General features: G+C 37.8%; 1 protein-coding gene across 2 annotated transcripts in view; it reads left to right on the top strand.

Moving 5' to 3' along the window:
- Nucleotides 1-20,702, top strand: part of RUS2 (root UVB sensitive protein (Protein of unknown function, DUF647)) — a 141,744-nt gene that overhangs the window by 74,801 nt on the left and 46,241 nt on the right. For both annotated transcript variants that reach the window (XM_089456512.1, XM_089456511.1), the window contains 6 exons: nucleotides 17,430-17,518; nucleotides 17,648-17,732; nucleotides 17,906-17,965; nucleotides 18,089-18,182; nucleotides 18,322-18,419; nucleotides 18,624-18,803. In XM_089456512.1, coding sequence (XP_089312638.1) covers nucleotides 17,430-17,518; nucleotides 17,648-17,732; nucleotides 17,906-17,965; nucleotides 18,089-18,182; nucleotides 18,322-18,419; nucleotides 18,624-18,803 — 606 coding nt within the window. The remainder of the gene's footprint in view (nucleotides 1-17,429; nucleotides 17,519-17,647; nucleotides 17,733-17,905; nucleotides 17,966-18,088; nucleotides 18,183-18,321; nucleotides 18,420-18,623; nucleotides 18,804-20,702) is intronic.

Below are 20,702 nucleotides of genomic sequence, written 5' to 3'. Positions count from 1 at the left end.
ACGCTTCTAGGTGGAATTTCTAGAAACGATTTCTTGGTTATGGAGATCTCATGTGTTTTAGTCTCTCCACAAAGTTTCGAGACTAGAACACCTTCGATGCTACAGAAACTAACACTCCCTCTTAGCGAGGAAGGTGTTCTCTCTAACTCTAGTGTTGCACATCCTGCCACAACACCCTGTTTCTGTACCACCCTCTGTCACGCTGTTGATGTCTAGCCACTGCCCACCAACCACTGCGCAACTTTGATGCTGCATCTGTGTTGCTGCTGACACTGCTATGCTGCTGCCAACTCTGCATCTGCACTGCAACTCCCTCTCATTTGTTGCTGCTGCAACTGCAACAACTGTAACTGAGAAGCATCCGAAATACTGAATCAACTGTGTTCAGTATGATGCATTTGTCTCTCGAGTCCTGACTGCTACTAGCTATTGCACTGTCCACTGAAGAATTTGAGTTGCTGCTAACTCTGTAATGTGCCACTCTGCACTGATACCAACACTGCATTGCGCCCCTTTGTACCTGATTGCTACTAGTCTGCAACTGTCATTCCGAAATTTGACTACATCAACTGTCACTGATCCATCCTGCTACTGAATATTGTGGGTCTCTGTAGCAAGGTAATGATCCATGAGGAGGACAACTCAAGGATCCTAACCAATCTCTGCAGTTTTGGACTAAAACTGCATGTCGCCCCACCTCACTCCTAGAGGTGTGGTTGCCATCATAGCGAAGTCTTCCTCTAGCTTGGAGGACAACTTATCAATCTTGGCTGATGCTGTTGCCTTGTCCTTCTTTCTGAGAGGACACTGCATATTGTAGTCTCCGAGCTCACCACATCTGAAGCACTTGACCTTTGATAGGCCGTTCTTTTTCTTCTCCCCCTGCCCTTGACTGGGACCCTTGGATGCTAGGGTCACATTTTCTTCTTCCTTCTCACTCTTCACGCCCTTGCTGTTGCTTCCCATGATGGTACTCTTCAATAGAGCACACCTCAACTCTTCCTGCTGTAGATTGGCCCACATCCTATGCCATCTCGGCAATGTGTCTTTGCCCAAAATGCTTTGGAGAAGCACCTGCCAATCCTTCGAGGCACTGTTTAATGCCAATCGTACAAGCTCTATAGGTTGGGGCGCCTCCCCAATGGCTGCTAGCTGATCACGGACCTCTTGAATCCTAGTGAGGAAGCCATCTATGCTCTCTCCCTTCTGCATCTTGACGCTTCTCAGCTTCTCCTGGAGAAACATCTTTCGCTGCTCGGAAGAACTCTGATATAGCGTGGAAAGACTATCCCACATCTCCTTGGCCGTGTTCTGGCTAGATATATGTGAGACTATATGATCTCAGACTCCATCCAAGATTATCCGCTTTGCCTTCGCCATTTCTCTTATGTACTCCTTCAGTTGATCAGGGTCCTGGGGTACTGCTACCACATTATCTATATAGGCTTTCAAGCCATGTTCATCTAGAAGGAAGGACATCCTATCCTTCCAGATGACATAGTTGGAGGCTCCCTCCAACCTATCCTGATCTCTAAGCCCAGCTATGGCCATCTCAACAAACTTGTCGAAAACTCCCTCTTTCCCTCTGCTTGGCTGCTGCTCTGCTATTCACACTCCCTTCTGGAATGCACAGTCCTACTAGCTGCTATTGCCACTTGCAATTGGGAAAATCGAACTTCCAAGACTCGAAGTCCCCTGAGAGAAATTTTCCCTCAGCTGTGTTTGCTTTTCTCTTCCACCCAATGTTGATTCTGCTACTGCAAAACCCTCTGCGTCCAACCAAGGAATCTGCTTAGCGAAAATTTGAGCTGCTGCTGCTCCCTTTGCCTATTGGAATCACTAATATGGGCAAATCGAATTTTCTGCCACCCTGTAATTGAAAATCTAACCCTTTCCCAACAATTCGATTTGCCTGGCTAGGAACTATGCATCACCAGAAAATTTCGGCCAACTGCTACGTCTGAACAACGAAATTTTCTTCATCTGCTTCTGAGCTTCTCGGCTGATTAACCTCTCTCTGATACCATGTGAAAATATCAAGTGTGAAATCCTATTGTAGCAACTGGAAATTATTTTTCTATTTGTTAATTAATTTAACAATTTATCTGCTACGACAAATACCAAATAATTCACACTGTAACCTTAACAAATAAACTGCGGAAGAAAATAGCACTGGAAATTGAGAAAATACTAGCACACACACACACAAAATTTGTTTTTGGACAAATGTCCATGGAAGAACCCAACCTGGGAAAATTGGTGCAGTGGCTGAGGGTTTTTATTATTATGCAGCAGTGAGAAATTCTGAGTACAATCTAGATGTTAAATACTGGCTATCTTGTAGAGAAAATACTGGCAAAAATATCTAGAGGGAAATTACCCTCACTCCAAGCAATCCTGACACTTGATTGCCATTGAAAAGCAAGCCGTCCAACTGGGCCTATGCAGGGTCTGCGTCAACCTGAAGCTACTTGCCACACGTGTTGCCTGAATCGACTGCTAATCAAGCCGTCCTGCTTGCTACTGACTGGGAAAATGCTTCTCTGACACTCTGGGACTCCTTCTCGGCCTTTGGAACTGAAAACGTCTTCCACTCAGCAAAAATCAAATTTCCCTTTGAGGATCTGCGCTACCTCCTGGAGAAACTTCGGCCTTTCTCTGCAATGCACTTCACCAGATTTGGAAAACTTCCTCCGGATCACTGTCTCTACCCCTCATTGTCTCTGCTTCCCTTCTGAAGCTCGAACTCTTCCGACAACCGCTGGCTCTCTGGAAAATCAAACTTTCCCAGGAAATCGAACCCCACAAGTGTATTCTCCATCTACCCATTGACTTCTTCTTATAATCCTCTGTTGGACCTCCAACTTAATCAAGGGACCAAATTAATTCCTTGTCGATCTGTGTGAGTTTCTAGATAATTCACACCTTATCTCAATTAATACTGATTAATTAACCAGATTTCCTAAGTTTGGACTTAGTAAATATTAAAAAATAGGTTAATAATCTAATTGAGACACTTCTAGGTGGAATTTCCATAAACGGTTTCTCGGGTATGGGGATCTCATGTGTTTTAGCGTCTCCACAAAGTTTCAAGATTAGAACATCTCCGATGCTACACAATAACAGAGAAAGCTCTAAAAAAGTCCTCATACAGTTTCACTAAAACCATGAGTTTATTAGTGAACTTTTTAATAAATTATTTTAGATGGTTTGTGAAGATTTTTCTCATTTAGTCTTCACCATAAATCAAGGCTTTACTTCTTATAACAACATCCATTAAATTCATTTGGACAACCTATCCTTGTGCAGCATGTCAAGGGCTTTTCTTATAGGGCTGGTGCAATCCCAACCCTCTTAGTTAAATCAATTTGAAAGTCTTCCACCAATAAAAGACAACCTTCAAGGCTACTCAGGAAGTTGAGAGGTAGAATTTCCTTTGCCTTTTCAGCCATCAAACCCCTTTCAAAGGCTTGTTACAACCATAACATTACAGGGATATTTTGATTTGAATTCTTCTCTGAGTGCTATTCTCATTTAGCATTAAAATCAAACATACAACCATGTACATACAATTCCATATTTCAGTTCTACAAGCAATATAATTTAATAATTTATTACACGTCTATCTCATCATTCCCATGACACTTAAATTTTTAATAGAGATTACAATGCAATTAAACCATAGATACACTTATCTGATTTATTTAAAAATTGCCTACAACTGATGAAGTCTGAGCCATTTTCCACCCAACCATAGGCTCAGATGTCTATTCAATTCTTTTGCAGCCGGCCACCCACTAGCCAGACCATGAAGCTATTTGGGGAACTTTCACGTAGTGAACAGAATGTGGAAGTATGAAGGACACTGTAGAGTCTGAAGATTGCCCTACCGTGACATCCTTTCTGCCCAATAATCCTCTCTTTTTCATATATATTTACCACTTAATAAAGCCATATATACATAATACAAGGTTTTGATGAAGGTATGCATTAGTATGTTTTCTTGTTCATATTCAGCTGTATACCCTATTGTTTTAATTAAAGTTGTAATTAGCTACTGAATCGGCCTGTTTCCGCAACTAGTCTAGGATTTCGTAGCTGCCTTCATTGTTCGCGAGGTTCCAGAGTTCCAGTTTAGCTACGAAAGGTGCGGAGGATAGAAGGTGACTCCCTCATGGATACCTTCCTATCCACTCGAAACCGTTTTCTAAAGGAGGCACAGGAGATCGCGTTCAAACCTCGAGTCAACTGCCAGATTAACGTAGAACAGAGCCGAGATCAGCTGAAACCTTATCGTTTTGCTTTCGAAATAGCAAAACGACGGTTTCATGATATAAGATTAGATAGGGTTAAGAGATATTAGGCTTAGGATTCTCATACAACTATGCAAGAGACATGCTATAAAGTTAATGGCCGCATTGTTATTTGGGTGCGCGCTGAATGAAATGTTTTCTGAACAATTTGTGACTTTCATGTGAATGAATTTGGTTTCTGTGTGCAAGCATTGTACTGATTTGAAGCTCTGAACTGCTATGTGGAGGGCCCCTACAATCAGTGTCAGGTTTTGATCAAATACAATCTAATTTCCTTCAATTATTCAATTGCTCATTCTTGTGTGATCATGCTGTATAATGATTTCAAATTATTATTTGCATAAGAATTCTACTTTGCGTTATACCTAGATTAGGCTGTTGTTTACTTTGCTTTATACCTGGTACTGCACAATTATTTCCTTTGCTTATTATCCAACATAATTGAAGTGTGTTTAATTCAGAAATGTTGCTTGGATTACATTGTTTGAGCAGAAATTGAACAAGCGAGAAGACTTCTCCTAAAACAATTGAGTTCAACAGTATTCCTTCATAGCTGCTAGAGTAAGATTCTATTTTACACTTAGAGGATTAGGCGCTGCAACAAAGAGATTTAAAATCAAATCCTAACAACCTAATATAAGTAAAATCACCCTCACATCATCTACAAACTGATTGAATAGCGATTAATTCCTAGGAAACTTAATCAACATCCTTAAGAATTACAACATTAATACAATTAACAAACATCACCTCCATCCTAGGACTAGACTTTGACAAATACATAACGACCTACTAAAACAACTTCTAAGCACATATTGTGCACCTATACTTCGTCAATCTATGCACCCTGGTTGACAATTTATGATTGCCAATTCAAGGACATTGAATTGACCAAACATTTTGGCGCCGTTGCCGGGGAAGTATAATTAGAAGCCATAAAAAAAACAACAAACAAAACCATCATTAATTTAAAAACATGACATGCGTAGGGATAGAGACTCTAGGGGTAGATTTGTAGGACGAGGAAGAAGTTTAATTCCCACAAATCCACTCACTCCACCACGATTTCGAGATTCAACACCACCTACTCAAACCCAAATTCCATTTAGGGGTCAACAAAGACTTCTTGAAGTCTCAAGATCAGAAATTCAATCCAAAACTTCACCTACTTCTTCTACTAAAGCTGTAATTGAAGAAAATCCTACATCCCCAACCACAGGAGTAATCTTTCTGTCCCCCACTGGTGAACAAATCGTGGGAGAAGAATTAGAAATTCCTAGTGAAGAGGAGGGATTGGAAACTTATTCTGAACAACCATTGATAGAGGAACCAGAAAGATTAGAAGAACACTATCTTAGTTCCGAAGAATCTATCATGGCTGAAGAAGAAGGAGAAGTACATAATGTCCATGGTGAAGAGGATAGGATTGGAGGCAGAGGAAGAGGAAGAGGTAGAGGTAGAGGAGGGGGTAGAGGCAGGGGGAATCAAGATCTTTTGGGATTCCCTATTCTTGATGAAGATACAACCCTCACAATGAAAAATATATCACCCTCGATTCTTCCTAATTTCCATGGGAAAAGAAATGAAGATCCAGAGACATTTCTCTTCGAATTTGAAGTATTGTGCAGATCATATGACTATCTGCATGATGCTCAAAAGTTGAAATTATTTCCTGCCACATTAAAAGACTCAACATTAAAATGGTTCATGAGTCTAGGAGTGCATTCCATAACAACATGGGCATAGATGAAGGAGGCTTTCTTGGGCAAGTACAGAGACTATTGTATGCCTAGTAACCTTAAAGATGAAGTCTTCAAAATGACATAAAAAGAAGATGAGAATCTTGAAGACTTGGTAGACAGATTTGTTTATAATGTTAAAAGAGCAAAAATGGATAATTTGGATGAAGAAACCTTAAAATCTCTTTTACTTAGAGCCGGTAAAGATGAGTGGATCGATCTACTCGACAGGAAAAGGAGATATCTCCCAACTCCCATTTGCAGATATTTGTGATTTGTGTGTACATATCTCAAGGGGCAAAGCAAGAGTTGGAAAGAGTCCTAGAGACCCTCTCTTATCAAGAATAAACAAGTTTGCAGCTAGAATAGTTAGTAGGGCAGAAATAGGGAATCTGCTTGATACCTTTAAGACAGATATTTTAGGGAGCTTAAGTGAACAAATAGACACCCTTAAAATACAAAACAAGCAAAATTTTGAAAACGCTGCATTATCTATCTTCTGTCCCAAATGTCGGAAGAAACATGCTTTGGGAGAATGTCCCTTAGACTCAAAAGTCATAGAAACCTGTGTCATATGTGCAGATAATCATGATACAAAGGAATGTCCATCCTTACCAGGTCTCAAGGCTGTATTCAATGACGAAGGAATCTCAGAACCAGTAGACCCTCTCTATTTTTAGCTAAAACACCATGGCAAAACCCCCAACCAAATCAACCACAAGGATTTAGACCACAACAATTTGCCCAATATTCACGAAGTAATTGGAATCCAACGTGGCAGCCTTGGGCTCTGCCACAGTCACAACCTTGGAATCAAAGATGACAAAATCCTTATGGAGGCTATGCTCAATATCAACAATACTCGCCATCCTATATTCGACCACAATTCTTAACCCCGTCCAATCAAATTACTCAAACCAATCAATTGCCACAAGTCCCAGTACAGAGTCAAAACCCGCAACTTTCCCTACCATTTCCACAAAAATCAAATCAACTACTCGCTCAACCACTTCCAAATCCTAATAATAAAGTACCACAACAACCCGTATACAACATGGAGGGTCAAAATCCTCAAACTTAAGTAATAACCCCACTAGACCTGAACAATGTCCAATTAAGGTCTGGAAGGGTATTACCAAAAAAACCTCCTGTTGTCATTCAGGAAACAAAATCAGATCCTCAAAAACATAAGAATCAGCCAGAAGAAGGAGAGACCTCTCTTCCACAAAAAGAAACTAGACAAACAGAAGAAATTCCAATAAATGCTCCTATCATAGAACAACATTCAATATCAGTTAAGCCACCTTTCCCAGAAAGATTAAAAATCGATGGAGTAGATAAACAAATTATCTTGCTTGATTATAATATGATGGATGAATTGAGAAATGTTTGTATTAAGATTCTTTTATTGCAAGTCATAAAAGAAATACCAATTTTTGCAAAAATAATTAAGGAATTAAGTACACAACGATCAGGAAGAAAAAGAAAAGATATAAAAAGAATTCAGTTAGTCGGAAAAATTGCAGACATTATGATGGGGAAGACGACAATCCAAAAATATCTAGACCCAGGAAGCCCCATTGTAAAAATTCACATCAATGGAACTGAAATACCAAACACACTGATTGACCTAGGGGCAGCCATAAACATAATGAGCAAACAAGTTATGGACACACTTAGGCTTCCTAATCTTCAATACACACCAACTTTGTTGCAATTAGCAGATAGATATGTTATTAAACCAGATGGTGTGTTAGAGGATGTTTGTGTATCCTTAGATTCTTGGGAATATCCTGTTGATTTCATGGTCTTAACACCCAAGAACAATCTAGGAGGACATCCCTTAATTCTAGGAAGACCTTGGTTGGCTACAACAGATGCTTTCATCGGCTGTAGGTCAGGTGATATGTTTATCTCAGATGGAAATTCTACAAAGAAATTTACATTATACCCCCCTGCAAGAACAACAATAGATACAGAAACTGAAGAATGGATAGAAGATGGAGAAGACATACAACTTATTTTTGTCACTGAACAAGTAAAAGAGGAAGATACTTTTAAATCTGTTAGAGAATAGTGAATGTTCCTTACATTATGAGCGTAGTCGAAATGAATATCTCTCCTCTAAACAAGTATCATTGTTGTCCATGGAAAAATTTGGGAATTCCTCAATAGAAATCTTTCCAAGAAAAACCTTAAATATCAATGAAAACTTGGAAGACATTCAAAAGAAACAATTGATAGAAATTTTACAGAAACATTCTTCTGCTTTTGCATGGGAATATACTGACATGAGATGGATTGATCCTAAAACTTGCATACATCATATCTACATCGAAGAAAATGCAAGACCAGTTAGATAACCTCAGCGAAGAATGAACCCAAATCTAAAAGAAATTGTTAAGGAAGAATTGTAGAAATTATTAAATGTAAATTTCGTTTATCCAATATCTGATAGTTAGTGGGTTTCACCCCCGGTAATCGTCCCTTAAAAAAATGGAAAATTCTGCTACCTTTCATAGACTAGGTCTTAGACACTTTAGCAGGAAAAAGATAATTTTCCTTCCTAGACGGGTTCAGTGGATACAACCAGATTCAGGTGGCCCCTGAAGATCAGGATAAAACCACATTCACTTGTCCTTGGGGAACTTATGCTTACTGGGTACTTCCCTTTTGGGTTATGTAATGCTCCTGCAACATTCCAAAACGCAGTGCTTGGTATTTTCTCTACCTTTATCCATGATTGTGTGGAGGTATACATGGATGATTTCATAGTCTATGGGGATTCTTTCAATGAAGCACTAGGGAACCTGGAGAAAGTTTTAATAAGATGTCAAGAAACAAACCTCTCATTAAGCCATGAAAAATGTTTCATGATGTTTAACGAAGGAATTGTTTTAGGTCACCATATTTCCGGAGATGGAATTAAGGTAGACTCATCTAAGGTAGAAGTCATTTCCAAGTTATCAGTGCCAAGTTGTCAAAAGGATGTCAGAAGTTTTCTTGGTTTTACCGGATATTATAGAAGATTTATAGAAAACTTCACAAAGATTGCATCCCCACTCTTTAAATTACTTACAAAAGACTGTGAATTCAGTTGGGATTCTGAATGTCAAGTTGCCTTTGAAACATTGAAAAAGAAAATTTTTGAAGCACCCATCTTAAAAGGACCTAACTGGAAATTGCCTTTCCATATCTCAACAGATGCTTCAGATTCAACCTTAGGAGCTGTTTTGGGACAAAAAGATCTCACTCCTTATGCCATTTATTATACCAATAAAAATTTAACCCTTGCAGAGTTAAATTATATTGTAACCGAGAAGGAGTTCTTAGCTGTGATTCATGCCATTAATAAATTCAGACATTATATAACTGGCTATGAAACTTTTGTCCACGCAGACCATTCTGCCATTAGTTACTCAATGAATAAACCAATCACTAATGGAAGAATAACCAGATGGCTCCTACTTTTACAAGAATTTAACATAACCATTCTAGATAGGCCAGGAAAACAAAACACAATTGCTGACTTTCTATCTAGAATACAAAATGAAAACAATGATCAACCCGTAGAAGATAAATTTCCTGATGAATATCTTTTTGCAGTATCTACTAAATCACCTTGGTATGCAGATATTGCTAACTATTTGGCCATAGGAAAAATGCCATTTCATTTAACTCCTAGAGAAAAAAGAAGAATAGTCCACAATAGCACATCCTACTCATGGATAAATGAAGAATTGTATAAGACAGGACTAGACCTCATCATCAGAAGATGTGTTCGGGAGGACGAAATACTAGAGATACTAAAAGCTTGTCATGATGAGCCATGTGGAGGACATTTTTCTAACAAGAGAACTGCTTACAAAATCTTGCTTCTAGGATATTATTGGCCTTCCATTTTTAAGGACACCAAAGAATATGTTAAGAGATGTGACAGTTGTTAGAGAATGGGCAAACCTACTCCTTCAAATGAGATGCCATTGCAACCACAGGTACTTATCGAACCATTTGAAAAATGGGCATTGGATTTTGTTGGACCAATCAGCCCACCTTCAAAGCAAAAGAAGCATATTTTGGTATGTACCGATTATGTCATTAAATGGGTAGAAGCTAAAGCACTTCCTTTTGCTACTGAAAACACTGTAGTCTCATTTCTTTTTGAGGATATTTTTACTCGTTTTGGTGTGCCAAGAGAAATTGTAACAGATCAAGGGACACAGTTCACATCCAGACTAGTGCAGAAGCTTGTGGACCAATACAAGATAAAACATCGGAAGTCAACTCCATATCATCCACAAGCCAATGGACAAGTTGAGTCCACAAATAAAGTGATTGAAGCTATCCTTACAAAGACTGTACATCTACACAGGAAAGACTGGGTGGAAAAACTTCCAGAAGCCTTATGGGCCTATAGGACTACATGGAGGAATACTACAGGACATACTCCCTATGAACTTGTTTATGGGAAGCAAGTCTTACTTCCAATAGATTTCCAGATCCAGACATATAAGATAGCAGTCCAGTTAGATCTTGACTTGTTAGAAGCCCAGAAGCAAAGGATGACACAATTAAATGAGCTCGATGAGATTAGACAAGAAGCCTTTCAGAGGACCAGCTTAGTGCAACAACAAAGGTCAAGATGGCATGATAAGTACATTAAAGAAAAGAAGTTTCATCCGGGAGATTGGGCATTGCTCTTTGATTCAAAATTCAAAAATTTTCAAGGGAAATTCCAAACCCATTGGCTTGGACCTTATGAGGTTGAGAATATCTTTGATAATGGTGCAGTTAGAATCAGGACTATTGATGAAGAAAGAACTCCTCTATTAGTAAATGGACATCGACTCAAGCTTTACCAGAAACCATTAACAAGAGAGGAATTTGTCAAAATATTTCAGGATAATTCAGAACTAAAGATGGTCAAGAAGAATTCTTCTTCTTTTCCACCTTAGATATTTTCATTCAGTTTATTCTTAAAAAAATAAAAATAAAAAAAATTGTATAAACATGAAAACCAACATGTTGTTGGCATGTTTACACAGAAAATTTAAAGTGAAAACCAATTTATTGGCACTTCAAATTTTCTTTTCAAAAAAATATAATAAAGTTCATCTACTAAAGTTTTCTTTCTCTTAAGCTGTAGGAACAACAACTTTCTGCAGCTTGTCCAACTTTTTGTAGCTTGGACAAGTTTCCGCAACCAAACAAATTTCTGCAGCCTAATAATTTTGAAGTCTACAAGAATGCTTGATGATCTGGATTAAAGGACAGTTGACAACGATGCACTTGCAGAAGATCAAAGGACAACAAATGAGGTTAGCAACAGAAAATTAAAGGTACATGTTGCTTTAATTTAACAATAGGGAAAGATATATAGCATGTATGAGTAAGGAAATACAGTAGTAAAGTGCAATCATTATAACCTAAGGGTAATGGCTGTCTAACGAAATATCATATGCCACCACCACTCTAAAAGGTCATGTCACGACCTTGTGCCAAATCTGTCAAATTAATTATCAAATCATAAGTTTGAATACGCCTAACAGTCGAATACATTTCCATAATCCTCTTGATAAACCATCCATTCTTCCCTATTCTTACACTCCTCCATTCTTTCACAATCACACCATCTTTCCGCCAGCCAGCAAACCCGACCAGTCCCATTTTCCTGTCAAGGTAGCCAATCTTCGAGGCAAAGCATCCTTCAGCATGGAGGTAATTGTTCGGACTGAGCCAATAGGGAAGCAATTCCTGGAGGGGTACCTACAAACTAGGGAACTGCTGCAAAGAAGACAACGACTACAATTCATTGAGAAGTTTAGCGGTTTCCACAAAGAGGTAACCAAGACATTTGCACGTTCCTTCGATGGAATGGAGGCCGAAATTGGGGACATCAAGCTCACAGTAACAGAGTCCATGATTGTTGAGGCCACCAGTTTGTCAAGGCATGGAGAAAAATGGTTTAAAAACAAAGGGATTGATAGCGAAGATTGGAGGGTTTTCCTTAAGAATCCAAGCATGGACACAACGGTCTACAAAAAAGGTATTCTAAGCTTTGATCTTAAAAATAAATGGAGAAACTTATTGCTTGTGCTTCAGAAGTTTATCACTTGTGAGGGTAGTTTTGGACAAATGTACTTTTATCATGTTAGAATGATGGTGCACTTCCTGGAGGATCATCTGATGAACCTCTCCTATTTTCTCTTGAATAGTCTCAGGAAAATGGCTACAAATGTTTAGAAGAAAGTTCAATGCATAGAAAACACCATGTACCATCATGGTTTGGTGAAAATATTGGTCGAATTTCACCTCCAAAGTATAGGGGATGACTGGGAATGTTTCTTGATAAGGAATCATTTCGAGGAAAAATCCCCAGAAAAACCAAGTAGCAACAAGATCCTCAGGGGGAGAAAAAGAACCATAGAAATGACAAAGGAACAGGCACCTCAAACTCAGACAGAGGTAACAGAAGAAGAGCTGCCCATAGTAAAGATTTTGCAGAGAATGAAGAGGGGAAACCCTAGAAGAAAGAAAGCTAGCCCAGGAAAAGAAGAACTCTCACAAATTGAAACCTCTTCTCTAAAAGGAAAATCAGAGAATAAGAGGAGGAAAGTGCAGAAAATACAAACCCCAGGGTTGAGAAGGAGCACAAGGTTGAGCACGACTCAACAAACAACCCCAAAAACTATAGAATACATCAACTTGGAGGAAAATGAGCCGACTGAAGAGGAGCCAACAGAAAACACTCTGACGGAGATTGAGCCAATAGAGGATGAGCCAATTGGAAGCCTTGGGGATTCTCCAAAAGGGTCACCAAGATCATCACCACAGCCTTACAGCTCACCTCTAGGAAGCCCGATACATAGTCCAAGTATTGACCCTGCACAGCAGGAAATATATGACTACATAGAATCACTGGAAAGGAAGGTGACAACAACAAAGGAGACAATACAGAGCCCTGGAGAAGGAAGCAACTAGGTAAATGAACAATCGGCCTCAAACATCTTGAAGCAGGAGATATTTGAACTAGAAACACTGAATCGGTATCTTAAAAATGAAAATCAAGCCCTGAAGACACAGAGTGAGATATAGATCACCAAGAGCGATAATCTAATCCTACATCTAAGCCTGTGGTATAAGAAAAACAAGAAGCTGAAGAAGGAGAACAAAATTATGCAGAGAGAGATAATCAGTTTAAAGTACAAAATCCTAATGAGGAAGCCTAGAATTCCAATCTCTGCCAGAAAGAAGAAAACAGTGAAAAGGGGAGATAACAAACAAGAGACACAAGCAGAAGACAAGGAAGAAGTGTATGAGGACATACAACATCTCCAGTCTGGGGGAATGTAGAGTCTGAAGATTGCCCTACCGTGACATCCTTTTTGCCCAATAATCCTCTCTTTTTCATATATATTTACCACTTAATAAAGCCATATCTACAAGGTTTTGATGAAGGTATGCATTAGTATGTTTTCTTGTTCATATTCAGCTGTATACCCTATTGTTTTAATTAAAGTTGTAATTAGCTATTGAATCGACCTGTTTCCGCAGCTAGTCCAAGATTCCGTAGCCGCCTTCATTGTTCGCGAGGTTCCAGAGTTCCAGTTCAGCAATGAAAGGTGCGGATGGATAGAAGGTGACTTCCTCATGGATACCTTCCTATCCACTCGAAACCGTTTTCTAAAGGAGGCATAGGAGATCGTGGTCAAACTCCGAGTCAACCGCCGGATTAATGCAGAACAGAGCCGAGATCAGCGGAAACCTTATCGTTTTGCTTTCGAAATAGAAAAACGACGGTTTCATGATATAAGATTAGATAGGGTTAAGAGATATTAGGCTTAGGATTCTCATACAGTTATGCAAGAGACAATTATTTCCTTTGCTTATTATCCAGCATAATTGAAGTGTGTTTAATTCAGAAATGTTGCTTGGATTACATTGTTTGAGCAGAAATTGAACAAGCAAGGAGACTTCTCCTAAAACAATTGAGTTCAACAGTATTCCTTCATAGCTGCTAGAGTAAGATTCTATTTTACACTTAGAGGATTAGGAGCTGCAGCAAAGAGATTTAAAATCAAATCCTAACAACCTAACATAAGTAAAATCACCCTCACATCATCCACAAACTGATTGAATAGCGATTAATTCCTAGGAAACTTAATCAACATCCTTAAGAATTACAACATTAATACAATTAACAAACATCACCTCCATCTTAGGACTCGACTTTGACAAATACATAACGACCTACTAAAACAACTTCTAAGCACATATTGTGCACCTATACTTCGTCAGTCTACGCACCCTGGTTGACAATTTATGATTGCCAATTCAAGGACATTGAATTGGCCAAACAGCCACTCTCCTTTATAACCAAAAAATTAACAAGGTTTCCCTTCAACCCCTTTGAGCCAAGAGCCTGTTCAAACCATTTGTGACAATTTTAGCTAGCTTGCGAAGCACAAGGGAGTTCCTTCACTATCCCAATAGTCCCTGAATGAACTCCCCTCTTAATGCCTCCATGCATGCCCAACAAAACACCCAAAAAATGTAGCTTTGTATTGAAACTCAGGTTTATGGCACTTGTAAGTTGTGCTTGATTTTCTTAGTCCAAAAATGGATCTAATAGATCCTCATAGTTCTACTATCAATCCAGAATGTTTGTCACTTAGATTTTGTCCCCAAACCCATTCGTGTGCATCCCATGCTCTCTGCATGTGAGTTGACTTTGTTCTCTGAGCCCAACATGAGATTTCGTGGGTCAAATTAGCAAATTCGTGGGTTAGCTCAAAAAGTTCTAGATGGGTACTTGCACATACGTTTGAGGGATGGTTTGGTACAAATCCCAACTACCTGTCATAATTATGGGTCCCTCATCAATTGATTTCTCGGAAGTTGGAAAATTTGGGTTTTTTCTGCTTAGCAAGGAATTTTGGGCAAGGTAATTTCAACTGGGCCAGAACTCTCTGAACTGGCTGGTTGGACCAGTTCTTACATGGGGTTTCCAGGCCAAACCGGTCCATGAAACCAGAAATGACCGGTTTCATACAGTTCCGTACAGGTGTTTGGGGGCCCACCAAAGTCATTTGAAAAAGCTAAAAACTATAACTGTAAACCTAATTCTAAACCCTTGCTTGGTGTATACTATATATATGAGAAAACTTTGCATATTTGTGTCTTGCATGGACACACATGAATATATTTTTTAAATAAAAATTTGAATATTTTATGTATTTTTTGGTTGACCGGTTTTTGTTTCTGGTTTTTAGGGTTGCCTGATAGTTGATTCCATAACTGGTTTGGTCCTAATAACGCTGCCAATATACATTGCTTTACATTTTGCATAGTACTTGATATAGAGTCTATATATTGTTCTTAGAGCACAGATGCAGATGTCTACATGTGGGCCACCTTATCATATCTCATCATTTTTTTCATTTTTTTAAACTTCTAAAGCGACATCAACATCAAACAAACACTTTGCCACATAAATGTGAAATTAAAACTGCTATGTATAATGTATAAGATGTCAAATGGTACATCAGTTATTGATATTGGGATATGATATCTGTCCTTAGTCAAAAGTCTTGACAAGATATTACAAAATCACATCAAAACAAAAATAGTATCATGAGATGATCATCATGAGGCATCTAGATACTATAAAGGATAATTTGATAATCATAATGGACTAAATAGGTGTGGCTGAGGATTAGGTTTCCCTCACCCTTGTGAAGCTTGTGGTTCCCATGCAGTTCCTCAATTCTGCCCTTTGATCTCTCTTCTAGCAATATCAATAATTAAGTTCTTTGTAATAAGGACAATGTCTGGGGTAGCTGTAGGGCAAGTATCCACTTCATGCCCTGGGATTTTGGCAAGGTGGTATTTCAAGCGGATGATTCTGCCAAACTTTTACATTCCACTTAGCTTGCAACTCATCTTTGTTCTATTATTGCCCTCACATGGTTCACCATACTCTGGTCCAATGGCTTTGCCTTTTTGTAGAGCACTGATTAAATTTTTAAAATTTATATCTATGACGCAACAAATGGGGAAATTCAGAATCCAAATCCACAAAAAACTCAAAGAATGCTGCAATTAAAATATCATAGCTACGTAAGTGTTAAATCTTCCATTAGAAAAGGGCAAGAAGAGGCATATCTAACGGACATTGCAAACCCTATACTAAATCTTGTAAAACAAAGAAAATGAAGGCATATATATTTTTTTACATACCTGCGAATATGGATATGGTACATTGGAGTAGATCCCCATTTCACAAATGGTAGTTGATGGCAATGGAAACTATATATTTCGCCTTTTTTGCTTGATGGAAAATGGTCACACTACCCTCATAGCTCAATCCCCCTTAGCAAAAATTGCAAAATGAGGTTGAAAACCCCAAACTGGTGTCTTAAACTGTAACTTTAAAAAGCAGGGTGATAATTTGGTTTGTCTCATGATAATTATAGAAATTATCGTGATAATTTCATAAGGGGCAAATTGTCATGATAATTTGTGTTGATATTATCTCCGATTTTGGATTTGCCAATATTATCATGATAGTTGTGATATACTGGCGATACATGCAACACTGGTGTGTACATCATAGCAGTGTGCACATGCACGCCTTAGCAGCCTCACATGTATGATCTATAACATTCCATGCACATGGTTACAACTAGGAATACTAGAAGTTACAAGAATATCTACAGTGGCCCTAGACCATGGTCCATTTGTATAAGTCCTTGTAAAAACACCTTGTTAGCTCTTTTAGATCTTTTAGTCACCTAGCATTTAGGATTTGGTTGTACAATGTTTCTCACAACGTTGGATACAGGATTTCTCAATCTCTCCATCCTTCCTGGTTGTACTATTATGTCTTTCCTCATTTTGATGATTAATGGAAGAACTTCTCATGCTATATATGTCTCAAATTTCAATTGTGAATGCATATGTTATTTGTTCACATAAATAACATTTTGTATATTCATAGTTGTCTTTATAACTCTGAATTCTCTTGGGTTTGGAGTTGGCCCCTATATCGCACATCCTTGGCTACTTGGTGCAGATGATGCTGCCTTAGTTTGAGTTCATTAGAATGGGGGGCAATATTTTAACACAACAAAATAAATTTAATGTTGTGTTTATACAAATTGGAGGGCAGAGAAAGGTGATAACTCTATATGGAACGAAGTGCAACATTTTCGACTTTGCTGCTTGCATACTACTGTATCTCAATGTTTGCAATTGTACAGGGTCCAAACAATTATGCCTTTATTTATTTATTTATTTTTTTGTAAAATTATTAGTTACTTAGAATTTAATATTCTTTAGTTTTTAACAAATAGAGTATGCTGCATTTCTCTTGCAGGTAAAGGTCCTTGATGATTCAAGACCAATCATTCGTAGGGTGGTGGACTCATTTTTCAATAAATTTTTCCCTTTGGGTTACCCTACCAGGTTATACTCTCAGGAATTCTTGATGTTACATCTGTAAGAAAAATAATTTGATACATTCTGAATGAAACAACAAGACTCAATTATCTTCCATTTGTCATTTAATTTCATGAATTTTCAATCAAAATGCAGCGTGGAAGAGGGATATTTTACATATACAAAATTTCGCGCGTTGCAACACTTCTCAAGTGCAGCAGTTTCAGTGCTGTCTACTCAGGTTTATGCAAAATGACTTTTAGTGTGGCCTCTACTTGTTCTTATCTTTGTACTTTTGAGCTGATGCAACTTTATGTGTTTTGCCGTTGAGCCTAGCTGCTTTTGTGCAATTTGTTGATAGTCATAATCTTTACATTGGGTTAAGTGGCATAGTAATATTATCTCTCTATGCAGTCCTTGCTATTTGCAGCAGGCTTGCGACCAACTCCAGCACAGGCTACAGTTGTGAGCTGGGTATGTACAACCCTTGTTATGATTGTGAATATTGTAATCTCTTAGAAGGGTTCGTGTTTGGGAACTTCATTTGCCATCATATCGATCTAGTAGTGAGAAATTTACTGGGGTCCATCTCTGTAGGTTTTGAAGGATGGAATGCAGCATATGGGGAAACTGATTTGTAGTAACATGGGTGCAAGAATGGATTCTGAACCAAAACGGTGGAGAATCTTAGGTTTGTGTGCTACAGCTTTAGTATATGAAAATAAGTATGAAATGTCCTTTTAGCTTTTCAAAGCCAATAAATTTTAATTATTTTGTTGGAAACAAGGTTCTTCTGTACTTATAAGTTATAAATATCTTCCTATGTTCAGCTGATGTCTTGTACGACTTAGGGACTGGTCTGGAAGTACTTTCTCCTGTTTGTCCACAATTTTTTCTTCAGATGGCTGGCTTGGGTAACTTTGCTAAGGTATTTATTTGGTTGATTTTGGTTCCTTCTTTCTAGATAGATTTTTGTGGATTATCCTTTTTTCATTAATTAGCTAGGCCACTCAATAGTTTTAGTTGAAGGGCTTTCTTAAGCAGAATTTGGCTATATTCTAAGGGAATTCCAGTGTGTAAGGTGTTTTTATTTTCCTACTTTACATCCTTTCTTCATTGGAGAACTTAACAGGGGATGGCCGTGGTTGCGGCCAGGGCAACACGATTGCCAATATATTCTTCTTTTGCAAAAGAAGGCAATCTGAGTGATCTTTATGCAAAAGGGGAGGCTATCTCTACTCTCTTCAATATTGTGGGACTGGGAGCAGGCATCCAGTTGGCATCTACTGTATGTTCATCAATGCAAGGGAAGGTAATAATCTGCATGGCAGTGTTTCTGTGTATGCATTGCTTCATTTATAGTTTTTCATACTATTAGACTGGATATTTTGGAATCTGTAGTTTTTGCATAGCTTCATTGTAAATTTCTGCAAACTGCTCTTTTAATAGCATTGTTTAAGAAAAGTAACATTTCGTAACAAACAAAGTTCACACTTTACAATAATCCTCATAACACTTGGAATATGAAGATGTCCATTGAGGAATGAGGATATATATATAAAATGTATGAATGAGAATATGATGATTTTATGTTACAAATGAGGGTTTGCTTATATACCTAGGCAGGTTCCCCTTCATGAATGGTCATGTCCTTACTACTTAGAGAGATGCCTCTTCATAACTAATCATGATTATTATTTATCTATTTTATTTATATTATTTTTCATATATTATATTCATAACATTGCCTTCCTCTTTAGAAAACCTTTGTCCTCAAAGCTTATTGCTGAGAAGGCGTGTCATCTATTTCTTTGTCTTGTAATTTATTCACATCCTTCCGAATTCTTGGACTTGTTATCTTTGTTGATACAAGATGATCAGATCCTTTGGGATAAAGAAAATTGTCGAATTGAGAAGGGATCTGACCATCCTAAATCAATCTTGTATGGAATCTTGCGGTCACTGGATACTTTGGATGAATTTTTATTATAATATTGAATTGATGTGACATCGATATTCTTGGGAACATAAGTCACTTGTCTCTGGTCTGAGTGATATGGACCTGCAGACTGGTTGAGATGTCCGCTTTTATGGTTTGGGTGTCGATAAGGATTTCTTGTGGTTTGATTCCCCTTATCCTGTTTGTGGCGAATTCCTAATTTACTTGAAGTATCTGATTTCCTTCTCGTACTGAAGTTGCTTAGTTAATTGTTGGATGTTCACTTGAAATATCCATTGTTTGAACTGCAACCTCTGAGTATGTCTTCACTTCAATTGGATTGGAATAGTTTTGAATTGTGACGTTCTCTGAATCAACGTTTCTACCCTTTTCTTCAACATGGGCTATTTCGTCTAAAGACTTCAATACTCCTTTCATGATAAGTTCTTCTACTTTGTTTTTCAATGATTTCTTATCTTTTTAAAGTTTTTTAATTTGAGTGAGTAGACTTTGATTATGGTTTTTGAGACGGAAGAGTTATTCATTTTTTGAGTCAACTTTATTTTGACATTCAAGCTTCTCATATTTTAAACACTTGATTTGTTCTAATAACCTTTGATTAAGGTTCTTTAAGAGTAAACTTTCCTCCTCTTGTCTCAAATTTCAATAGGCGTGTCTTGAGTTCTTGCTTTGTAACCTTAGCATTTTTGACTTGTGCGAGTAATTTTTCATTGTGGTCTGTGAGGCGTGAAATTTCTGTCCTTTTCTATTATTTTCTTGTGATGCATATCCTTAAGATCTTTATGTTTCTACAGTTACGCTTTCTTGTTTTGTTGAACTTCGGTTATTTCGTCTTCTAAAAGCTTAATATGTGAATTCTCTTTATCTTTCAATTGTAGTTTCTCAGTATACTGGATTACATTGTTTTATAGGAGCGGTGCTCGGTGTTCAACTTGCAAGTTGGATTCTATTTTATCCAATTGTTTATTAAAATCTGCGTTTTGTCACTCAATTGTTGCCATTCACTGTTTTATCCCTTCACGAAACTTCATATTTTCTTGTAACGATTGTTTTTGTGTGTCATTTTGATATTCAACTAAAGTAAAAGTTTTGTGACATTTTTTGTAGTTGACATTTTGATTTCTAAACGACTCTTGACAATTAGAATATCCTTCTCAAAAAGGACATTTTGAAAAGAAACCACGGTTTCTTGTGGACATTGTTTCTTTGCTTTTTCTTCACTTTTTTTTTTTTTTTACTCCTTAATTAGTC

The sequence above is a fragment of the Pinus tabuliformis genome, chromosome 7 (assembly GCF_031772625.1).
Source record: "Pinus tabuliformis cultivar Carrire ecotype Pingquan chromosome 7, CPIR1, whole genome shotgun sequence".
Taxonomy (NCBI): domain Eukaryota; kingdom Viridiplantae; phylum Streptophyta; class Pinopsida; order Pinales; family Pinaceae; genus Pinus; species Pinus tabuliformis.
Note: the sequence above shows the minus strand (reverse complement) of the source record. Positions and strands in the feature narration are given on the sequence as shown.